This window comes from Gigantopelta aegis, chromosome 12, assembly GCF_016097555.1.
Source record: "Gigantopelta aegis isolate Gae_Host chromosome 12, Gae_host_genome, whole genome shotgun sequence".
Lineage (NCBI taxonomy): Eukaryota > Metazoa > Mollusca > Gastropoda > Neomphalida > Peltospiridae > Gigantopelta > Gigantopelta aegis.
In genome coordinates this window covers 16,543,886-16,556,250 of record NC_054710.1, presented here as the reverse complement: position 1 = coordinate 16,556,250, position 12,365 = coordinate 16,543,886, and the positions used below count along the sequence as shown (strand labels likewise).

At 35.7% G+C, this 12,365-nt stretch overlaps 1 protein-coding gene across 2 annotated transcripts in view; it reads left to right on the top strand.

Annotated features, from left to right (window-relative positions):
- LOC121385775 overlaps positions 1–5,227 on the top strand; it is a 49,113-nt gene extending 43,886 nt beyond the window's left edge. For both annotated transcript variants that reach the window (XM_041516552.1, XM_041516554.1), the window contains exons 9-10: positions 1,414–1,578; positions 4,870–5,227. In XM_041516552.1, the coding sequence (XP_041372486.1) occupies positions 1,414–1,578; positions 4,870–5,087 (383 nt within the window). In that variant the 3' untranslated portion in view covers positions 5,088–5,227. The remainder of the gene's footprint in view (positions 1–1,413; positions 1,579–4,869) is intronic.
- The last annotated feature ends 7,138 nt before the right edge of the window (positions 5,228–12,365 follow it).

Sequence of the window (12,365 nt, the reverse complement as noted above, 5' to 3'; positions counted from 1 at the left end):
GATAATGATACAATGATCCCTCTGTAAAGTTGGCTTCTTGGTGGATGCCGACCACTGGCATGCACATACCTCTACACATACCCCAACTTACAGAATTTCCCTGCAAAACTGCCACCCACCCGCCCCTGGTGTCAACAGCCCTACACCCGGTACCCGACAGTACCATACCTGCTAGAAGCGGTACGTCATTTCTCCCTTGGACTGTTCGGGTAACTACCCACTGGGTAAGAATCATTGAAAATATAAAGATTTATCTAGTCATCATATCTTGCCAATGTATACAGTAATTGCGGGATAAATCTCTATTATTTCAGTCACTGACCAAAAATATAGGTCACGTGACATAAGCCCGACTTGACTCGAGTATTTCAGAGTAGATTTTTCAATAAACATACTCATTAAATCATTTGTTGAAGTGCAGTAAATACAAATAACTTTTACTTTTGTGATAACAATACGAAACTTGTATATTTCTTTGTGAATTAGAGTTTAAAAATGCTTTTTTAATATGACAGAATGTAACTAGCGTCTTACAAAGAATGACGTCATGCATCTTGTATGACGTCATACGGCAAAAGCCTTGCTAGGTTGACAATATTCGATTTGCGTACACAAAATTGGAATAAATAATGATTTTCCCAATATTCCTGTAGGATTGCAGGATAAAAGAAATAACTGGTTACTGTCTTAAGACATTCTAACCTTCACAGGATAAAGCCGATATCTTAAGACAGTAACCAGATATTCACTATTAATCTAGTCATCATATCTTGCCAATGTATACAGTGATTGCTAGATAAATATAAATAGTTAGTGCATTTCAATTTTTATAAACCTGTATCTAACGACCGCTCATTTCAATTTGAACTTCTTATGGTTTTGCTATTCGACCTCACTACTGACAGAACCTATTCATTGTAAACAAGTACAATTGACGCTTTAGCACACGAGACCAAACATCTGCACCATGAAATAAACATGTAATTTAAGCCTTATAAACTTGATACTAGTTATGGTAATATATTCTAGCGGTACACAGCGAAGATTTCGGAAATCAGAGATTACACTTTTAGCAGGTGGCACACACTTAATTGCAGCCATCCACTGCTGAGGATTTCCGGACCTAATCGTTCAAGTTAGGTCCAAAAGGATACTATGATTTTGTGTTATTAGTTTTGTTAATATTTTTTGCTATTTTAACCAAATTTTCATTAAAACGAGATATATAATAAAAGTTAATTTAGCATCCACGTAATTTTTTTTAATGAATAATGGATTAACTTGGAGAATGCACTCTAAAGTGTAGATTAATGAAAAATAATTAATTCGCCCATATGGAGTATTTACACCCCGTCGTACATTCTCCATTACGTAAAGTTGTTTAACACAGTCATTTTCATTGTTTTACTCCAGGTAACAATGACATTCATCGCATCACCAAACAAGGTCAGTACGAGCTGCAGATCGATCTGGAAACCAACACAGCAGAAAAGAAACACGTCATGTACGATACGTTTTACGTCCATTCGAAATATACTTATTTTACACTCAATGTGATCGGTTTCCATGGAGATATAAGTAAGCTATAACATTGCAAATATTTTTAATTATCCATATTACTGTTAAATAGATTTTTATAAACTTTTATACATATAGATATTTATTAATGCCACCATCATCCTGACCATTATCACAATATATGGGGGAAACCCACTATTTGGAGGGGGGGGGGGGGGGGGAGGACCCACATTACGTTTGTACGATTTCATAAAATGTAATACAGTAAAACAAAAAGATATGTTGGGGGAGGGATTGCCCTGTCCCCTCCCCCTTGCTACACCACTGACAATGATCATAGGCATCTGTGGCGGATCTAGGGGGAGGGGAGGGGGGGCAGACCCCATAAATTTTGCGACAGTTATATATATATATATATATATATATATATATCCCGTTGGTTCAAACCCCATCAGTGGTCGAGAACGTGTTCGGCCTATCGAGTAGGTCGTTCGGTCGACATCGGATATTTCCGCAACATCAGTTGGAAAGTTAAATGAGATATTATATTACATATTATCCTGGTAACTTACACCGATTGTGTGATGCAGAAGCCCTTGTCGGTATTCATTAGATGTGTGGTTGCTGAAGTGATGGCAGCTGATTAACTTGCCCATTGTTTCATTTAAAACTGGTCTGGTACACGTGTTCAAAGTAACGCTTCACACCCCACTTTTCATGCTATATGGAGAATTATGAAGAAAATCCCTTAACCTGGTTATTCAACAAAGAATTTTTATAAGTTTCTGGGTCCGAATTGTATCAGGTAAACGAACGAAATCACCATTTCTGCTGCACGAATTAATGTCACACGACTCAATTCTAAATGGATATAACTATACATGGATGGAATATGTGGAAGATATATTCAATAACTTCGGTATGACCGATATTTGGCTGACACAGAACTTTTCTTTATAAAGCTGCTTCTTGACAACGTAAAGCTAAGACAAAATGATCAATATCTACAACAATGGAATAGTGATATTTCTACATCATCAAGAGGTAAAACGTACGCTATATTTAAAGAAAATCTTAGTTTAGAGAAATATCTTATCCTATTACCACAAAAGTCCTGGACTACTTTACTAAAATTTAAAACCTCCAACCATTATATGCCTATTGAAACAGGGCGCTGGAAAAACACCCCAGTGGAACACAAAACATGCACCTTATGTAATAGAAATGACATAGGAGATGAAGTTCACTATTGATTCACCTGCAAATTTTTCGTAAATTTACTTGACTCTTTGTTAAAGCCATACTATTATATTAAACTCAGTATACTGAAATATAAGCGTTTGATGACTAATAATAAAATAAGTGCCCTTACGAAACTATGCAAATTAATAAAAGAAATTATTAACAAATTCCATAAACCCTAAAACTAGAGCTGCCATTATCTATTTGTTTACGAATATGTGTGTGTGTGCGCGTATATATGTACATGTATGTGTGTGTTTGTATGCGTAAATGTATATGTGTGTATGTGTATGTATATGCATGTATGTGTATGTGTATACGTATATATGTATGAGTGTTTGCGTATATTTTTGTGCATGTGCATTATGATGATTGTCCCACACCATACATAGCTGTGTTAATACCATTGCATATTACATTGTGAATTTATTACATATATGCATTGTACTGTATACATATATATTATCTCCTGTAAAACCCATCTTGTCACTGTATATTATTGTTATTTCATATTCCCCATATGCCGTTGTGTAACGGCCTGGGAGAAATAAAGTTCTGTTCTGTTCTGCCAAGGCCATTTTAGCACCGATTGTTTGATTGGTATCACGGTTCATCAAACAGCTACCATAACACTAGCTGTACTTGAAATATCATTACCGATGGTAAAGAAAGGATCGCATGGCTATTGTCGGGATTCTCCGCCTAAATAATTAATTCAAAGGTTGTAATAGCCAACTGCGCAAACACAACAAAGATTGGTCCTTTTCGGTGGTTTTCCATTTGGTATTTGATGGCTCACCAGTTCGAGGGAAATATAGTTAACAACACAGACGGGACCGATAATTTAGTTCGAGAGATGGCTTACAGTCGACCCTGTGCGTGTTCGACCATTCAGCAGTTAATATAAGGGTTTACCGGGGGAAAAAATCGGGACTTCCGTTTTTGATTCGAGCGTTGCGGTGTAACACTTTTAATTTCAAGTTTAAAGAATTTACAAATAGGCCTACTGACATTATTTTTTGTGAGAGTTTTATTTAACATTTTACAGTTAGAATTCTTAATAACAATATCATAGTTGTTACAATGTCAATTCACATTCAGTTCACAGGTTTGTGTCCATGGAGAAATCATATCATTATGCGATGAAAACTAAAATCATTGTACTTGTTTTAAATAAAACAGAATAAGCACAAGAAAATCAGTTTCAATTCTTTATTCATAAATAGTTAACCGATTATCATGATTCAGAATTTTAATGCAACATGATATGCATATAATACATACGAAATTGATAAATGTTGTGTTAATGGTGTTTCGTTTTCTTGTGTAAGACTACAATGGCCCATTCCTTCATCTTTGAAAACAACCATCACATTCGTTAAATTAGGATATTTATTTTGAAAACACAAAACATTAACTCTTAAGATATTTAATTTAGAAATCATTACTCCTCAAATTTAATCATGTTTGTGGGTGCAATTGCCTCTAATTCTGATTATTTTGAGAGGTGCGAATTTGACCTCCTCTGCATTTTGAGGAGTGTGATTTCCACCCTTACATGTACCAAACAGATATGCTAATAGTCCATAGCATCCTGCAACATAAATATTTTTTTGTAAATAATTTAAAGTTGGTTTGACATAAGAAAAAAAGTAAATTAGTTTTGGAAAAAAAAAAAAAAAAAAAAAAAAAAAAAAAAAAAAAAAAAAAAAAAAATATATATATATATATATATATATATATATATATATATATATATATATATATATATATATATATATATATATATATATATATATATATATATATATATATATAAAACAGATTTAACACACACTGTACTCTAAAAAAAATATTGTCAAAATCGAGAATGACAACCCACGCACTGCGTGATGCACGTGCAGACTATGGAATGTGTTTTGGTGTGTTGATAAACAGACCTGAACGTTCTTTGCTAGGATGCCTGTGGTCAAAACGTATGTTCGGTCTAATAGTTGATATTAACATTAATATTTGAAGAGTATAATATAAATGATTTCCTCTTGTAGTTTGACGCAAACTGTATGATAAGGTGTTCAAACTAACATCGTGGGTATCATTATTTTCTAGAGGATTTGTTGTCGCCCAGCGATGGCAAGCTGTTTAGAACATTTGACAAAATGAAAATTGATAACTTCTGCGATGAACCTGAGGTGGGCGCTTTCTGGTTGTCCAGCTGCTTCAGCCTCAACCTGAGCAAAGGCAACAAGACCACGTGGCCTCCGTGGTGCAATGGCACGTGCTACATCACTAGCAGCGTCATGAAGATTAGACCAAAGCTTACATAAAACTGGACCACACTGAATGGAATGAAGCCATAACGAAAAACATTTCATGTTTTATTTTTACTTGAAGATGTTTGTTTTTTTTTTTTTTTTTTTTTTTTTATGTATGAAGTCGTAGCTATCTAATGTTTTGAAAATTAAAGGAAAATATTTAAAGATGATTTCTGTTAGCTGAAACAAAAATATAAAATTAAATTAAAGTTTGGTTTGTTTAACGATACCACTAGAGTACTTTTGGATGTCAGACATTTTGTAAAAACATTTACTCAGTGTTATAAGGTGTATACTACCAAATCAAATCCCATAGACGACAATAGTGACATATCTGGCTAAACCTCCTACCCGCAGCGTATCAATTGACATAAACGCCACGGATATAAATACTACCACCCCTCACACTTAAAGTGAATCAGAACAGAAAAAAATTGGGGGTCAAGCTGCTCGTTTCTGAGATAACGTGTAGCGTCTAAGACTACCCTAGTTCCACACAAAGTTCGAGTACTTTTTTTTACAGGTACCCCATACGTGTTTCAAGCACAAGGCTACTTGACACAGTGGTACCAGATAAAACAAAATTGCATTTTTAAAATCTTTTTTACCCAGATGAAACTACTATTTTTTACAACCAAGACACTCACATTTGTAACCAATCACAAGACTTGTGGTGTTCAAATCTCTATCAAAAGTTGGGTGTACAAAGAACTTTGACCCAGCCAGAAGTTATTTGGTTTAGTACTACCTATACTGATAACATACATTTTTCAAAAGGTGACCAGCTATGTGTCTTTATGATAACCAGAATCTGGTGTATTCTGACATAAACTGACAACCTCACTGAAACTGTTGTTTCTACAGTGCAACCTAATATAATGTACACCTCAAAAGGCATATATATTGCATAGTTTTGTACAACTGCAATATGCCAAACAACAAAATATTTAAAAATAAAACTCTTGAAGATATGTACTGTCAGTTGGGTGTGTGTAATCAAGTATATGTGTAGACAACAAAGATGGTCAGATTACCTCTACTTCTTTAAGTAATTCCATTAAAACACATGCACTTGATTGACCGCTAGATTATGAAGACCTTAACAGGCACATTAAAGAAATATCAGTATTAAAAAAATACACTGTCTGAGGAAGGAAACACCAACATGACTGTACCTGTATGAAGTAATGACTTAATGTCCTGAACATTAGTGTTGGGAGGAAATCCTGTATGCTGGGTGTGGGTGTCTTCAAGTTACCAGGTGTGGGAATCTCAAATCCATCGGCCATGCTGATTTTCATAATGAATCATCAGTATTCCTGAATATATTTTATTTATAGCCCACTGTATTATGTTTTAATAGTTGTGATATACGGAATTATAATGCAGCTTTAACACATTTATTTTTGATTAATTACTGAAAAAACAACCTATTTTTAAATGACATAATTACCCGAACATCTATTTTGTTGCAATTATTTTTTAATCCAGATGAATACAATATGTATATTGGATGTATTCCTACAATCTGTAATCCAGCATTTGATTTAGCTAGTAACATTAGGTAATAAAGCTTGAACAATAAAATAAATTATTAACTTAATCCAAGGCAGATAATCAAATCTGAAAAAAATTGGTTCTGAATCTAGTGTGCGAGTACGAATAATTTGTACATGCTCATATACCACTAGAGTTTCGAGCATGTCCGTCCCGGGGCTTGTCCCAGGACAGAAAAAAATTAAGCGGACAATTTTGAAATTTACAACCAAAAATTAAATAGTGGGCCTTTAAAATTTTGATGCACATCTCTAATAAAGAAAATACTACTAATTAAATTTGGTCGCTAGATTAGATCGGGTGGTCAAAAAGAAATTAGATAAGATCGGTAGCCTGACTCGGGATGGGGATTGGGGGGGGGGGGGGGGGGGTTAGAGTTGAAAATGGGCAGAATTTTGAAAAGAGCAATTAGTAAAAAAAAGTTAATGGAATTTAAAAAAAAGAAAGAAAAAAAAATTACAAGCCAAAAATAAAATGAATTGACTGCTCAGTCGAATATTTATATTATTTGGAGCATTTTAGAAGGACTGTTCAAAAAGAAATAATAGAAAGAAGAGAGGATCGGACTATTTAATAATATTAAAAAAAAGAAAGTAATTTCGACATAAACTTTTGAAGAAAGGTCTAAAAGTTTAAAGTCCGATCTATATGTCCACGTGAGTGGCCTCGTTAAGGCCGTTAGGGTGCACAGCTTGTAGGGACCAGAGGCGTTGCATCCTGTCAAGAAAACCCCTAGATTGACAGTCAGTAGACGTTGAAGGTGTAGTGCTGTGCTGAAATACAGATCTTGAGAAGCCGGATCCGTCTGAACGAGAGAGAGTATCAGACTAGGGTATATTCCATCATGTGTTGGTATAGTGGTGCGGACGGGCCCGACTCCTGAGCATACGAGATGGTATCACAATAAAACAAAGTAAAGTCTAGAAAAGAGTAGTAGGGGCCGACCCCGCTTCCTATTTCTTCCTAGAGTGGGGTGGTCAACCTTCCAGTGCTGCTAGGACAGGCTCGGACATGTAGAGACTAAACGCGAACAACCGTGGCGTTCTGCAGAATGGCCGTCATAGGGTCCCGAAAAAAATAAGTCAACATAGTCAGACGGAGAAATGACGTGGAGGCAAGGAATCTCGCTAAAAAAGAATCCAACCTGGTGGTGCAGACTGTCGAAACGAGAAGCGTTCAAGCGTTCAATCAGTTCCAATGGCCGCATACATCCCAGTAGAAAACTTCACTTCGCTGACAAACACAACAAAAGTGAAGGATCCCCAAGTCGAGCCGCGAAAGCACATACAGTGTGTACAAACACGTCTTACCGCGACGAGTTCTAGACTGGGAATGTGAATCTAGTGTAAATTCAAAATGCTCTTCATGAGAGCTAAGCGATTTTTTTTTTTAATTTAAATTGTTCTGGAGATCTAAAAATATGTTTAACAAGCTTATTGTTATGTATAAATAAGAAAAGAAGGCACAATAGTGACAACAAATTTAATTATGTTTTTGGTAAGTTTTTCTTCAAATTTACTTTAAATTTTGCATAAAACTACAAATTTGTCTAAAATAGAACTTAGCACCCTATAAATATGTCAAAATGATAATAAAAATCAAGTTTACAAATCTGAGTTTTCAGAATTTCATACATGAAAAATTAACTACGTTAACAGGGGCGTACCCAGCCATTTTTTTTATGTGGATTCCAAATTTACAGTCGAACACCGAAGGTGCCAGTGTTGTAGGGGGGTCTGACGGCATCCCCCCCCCCCCCAAAAAAAAAAAAAACAACAAAAAAAACAAAACAAACCTAGACGTCATATGGTGCTCTCTGGAGACTTTGAGAACTAATTTTACACCTATAAATAAACTTGGAAATCGCAACTTTTAATGCGTCAATTTGTAAAATGTCTGAACTATAGATAGCATGAGTGCATCGTCTGAGTTGCATCCCACTTTAAAATATTTTTAGCTGAGTCCGGGTATGAAAAGGAGTACATCTACATGTAGATCTACCTGTGCCTTTACTTGTGCCTTTACTTGCAAATAACTGGTTAGTACTGGGGTTGCCAGGAACACTTAGGTTAACTGACTGCCATACATAACTGAAATACTGTTGAAAAATGGCGTTAAACCCAACTCACATGCATATAGATCTACGTTGTATATCTATTTAGTGGATCATTAATGTACTGGTAAATAGCAGAGTTGATATTTTAGTCCTTAGACCTACATAAATATAGTAGAACACCATAACACATCGACATGGTCATTGGTATATTTTGTATCAGGGCTCGAGGTTACAAACCATTTTTCTTCTTCAACTCCGCTGAGCATAAAAAAATAAATGGCATCATAGAGCTAAGTTAATAACATAAGTAGTGCACCTTGTGTGACATCATCATGTAGATATACTGGCTGCTAAACACGAATTTAAGACCATTTGCTCTTTAACACAAATAATTTCTACGCTCAGCATGAAAATAGTTATGTAACCTCGGGCCCTGGTCATCTACTACTAGTAGTATCTCATCTGAAAATCAACACAGTCACGTGAATTCACTACTCAAATGATAGCTCCACCAATACCAAAATACCAATACACTAAGTAGTTATTTGGTTACTAAGTAGCTTCTTTGATTTTTATTATTAGTTTGGTCTAAGTACTCTCATATGAAACTTGTGAGAGTACTTAGACCAAACTAATAATAAAAACCAAAGAAGCTACTTAGTGTATTACAAGCGGCGAACGTCACTAAAATATGTGTCGTCATGTTGTATTCGATGACGTCAGGGTGATACAGTCTAGTCTATGTGCATGTGTGTGAACTTGACAATATAAGTTGTAGAAGCATCACGAGGGGTATATGGCTTTTTATGTACCCTCTGTGTGTTCTTTTACCCTGAGCCGAAGGCGAGGGGGTAAAAGAACACACAGAGGGTACATAAAACGCCATATACCCCGAGAGATGCTTCTACAACGAATTTATCTTGCCGACATGTTAAACCATATAGCTAAATAATCAAAATAACGCCAGACAATAATTGTTAACAATTTATTAACGAAGCCGTACCACGCGGACGCGAACGAAACCACTTGCCAGTGACGAAATATAGTTCCATCGATAAACGAGTTTTTAACTTCAAATGTTTGTAATACGAAATTGTCTGAAACAGATATTAATACATTTTTTTAAAAAAAAACACTTTTTTTTTATCAGAAATGTATGTAGTAAAAAAATAAAAATATTAAAAACAAAAAAACAACTGTTGCTAATCGCGCATTAATACAATAACACCACGACCGTAATTAGGTGGCCGAGTTCAACATTGCAGCTTTTAAAAATATTGAAATAGTGTATTTTATAGTAAAAATAAAATTAATTATGTATACTTGATTGATTATCAATGTTATTTATAATCTAATTATTGCTTTAGAATTAACTGGGGCGGCTGGAAACTGTTGGAAATTACAGACGGGGTATGAGAGAATTTGGCTCCGCCCACAGGGGATAAGGGATTTGTCCAACGGCAAACAACCAATGAGATTAAAGAATTTTACATGAAGGCGAGATAATGTGCCATTATTTTACAATTTGTTTATCCCTCTCCTTTTCTCTCGCGCGCACGGTTTTCCGTTGTGGGTTTTTTAAGTTGTTGGTTTTTTTGGGTTTTTTTTTTTTTTAATGATGTGGACGCCACTACGTACTTGCGTACAGGCAGGTACGCGCCTGGTTAATGGAAACTAAAGACATTAACCCACTATTGGCAAATGTTATTTTTAATATAAAAATAATAGGGGTGCAACGATACGGTCAAAACCGTATTGCGATATATTGCGATATAAGAAACTGTATTGCAATATGTATTGCAATATAGTTGATATTATTTAAATTTAATATTTATGGGTTGGGGTTTTTTTTAATGAAAACAGAAGGCATAACGTTTTAATGATCTTTATTAGTTTCAGCTGTCAGGCTAAATGTTTTAGGCCATATTTTTAATTTTTTAAACACAATACTAGTCTACTAGAACACTGGTGTGACGGTGTCAAACTATTTATAAATTGTCACATTCGGAAATCCTTACTATCGGGCTTTTCCGTTGCTGCTCGCTTGACACGGAGATGTACATATTGACTCGCAATGTTTCGGCAGATCGACCGAACCAGAGCCGAGGTTATTACCCGTGTGTGACTTGACAAGAGGTTGTGTTTTGGAGCTCCGGTGATTTTTTTGTTTATTCATTCGTGAAGTCATTCTTAGGTGAGGAAACCGGTTGAAATTGAATGGTATGCTCAAGTATTTGTCATTTTGTTGTGGAAATGGTTCTAAATGGGTAAAAGAAAGAAGAAGGAAAACAGCAGTTCGGACAGTAGTGACAATAGCCAGCCCAAGTTGGTGAGTAGTGTTCTCAATGAAACAAACAGTGTATTACACGGCGCTACTCCAAACGAATACGCACAGCAGCCAATGACATCTACACCAACGATGAACAGCCAGCAATATATGCATTTGTTAAACTCGCCCATGATGTCCGCACCAACAGGCCAGATCGATTTGTCACCCCCACCCTGGGCAATTACGCTAACAAACGCTATTCACGCGTTAGATCAAAAAGTGGATGTGGTTGCAAAGAAGTTAGAAAAACTAGAGTGTGTTGAAGCTAAAATGACTGAATTTGCAAAAAGAACTTTCTAAAGTAAGAGCTGATATTAATAAAAGTCAATTAAAAACGGAAGAGATATTAGAAAAGCTGAACGACAGGGCTGACAGTTTTGAGTTTCAGTTCGGTGATTTAGCGGACCGCGTAACCGGTGTAGAAGCCGAGAACAAAAGCCTCAAGAGTGAAATTGTCGATTTAAAGTCACGCTCCATGCGAGACAATCTAATCTTTGCCAACATACCAGAGAAAGACAACGAGACGCCTGACATGACAGAAAACGTCCTTCGCGAATTCCTTGAAGTCAATCTCAAAATGGACAAAGCAGAAACCGCCAACGTGAAGTTCGAAAGAGTTCACAGGATGGGTGGCCGATTCAAACCCCGAGCGATTGTTGCAAAGTTTAGCGACTTCAAACAACGACAACACGTAAAAGGTAGATCGCGGGAATTGAAAGGTACAAACTTTTATATCAATGAGCATTTTCCACCTGAAATAAACAATCAGCGTAAAGAACTGCGCAAAGTCATGAAAGAAAAGCGACAGCAAGGACACGACACACGACTTGTGTATAACAAACTTTATATTGACAATGTTTTGTATAAATCCCCTACTCAACCGTCAGTATCAACTGCGTAGGAAAACACGGAGGTAGGACAACTTCGGGTCTTATCGTGGAACATAAACAGGAACGTTGAAAATAAATTTTACGATAAGCAATTTGTTGAACTATTAATGCAATATGACATTATATTTCTATGTGAATGTTGGATCAAAAGCGATACCGAACTAGATCTAGAGTTATTCAATAACGAATATGAATGCAAGTGTTTTCCTAGAAGTAAAGGTAAAGGTGGGGGTCTTGTCGTGTTGTACAAGCAAGTTTTATCACATGTAGTTTCGATTGTAAAAAATGTGGAAGATTCATTAATTTGGTTTAAAATCGAACAACTATTTTCGTCTAATGTGTATATATGCTTCTCGTACTTACCCCATGAAAACAACGTGTTTTATAAGATATACAACAGCGATATATTTGATTGTATTTTGAATGATGTTTGCGAGTTCTGTGAACTTGGTACAGTT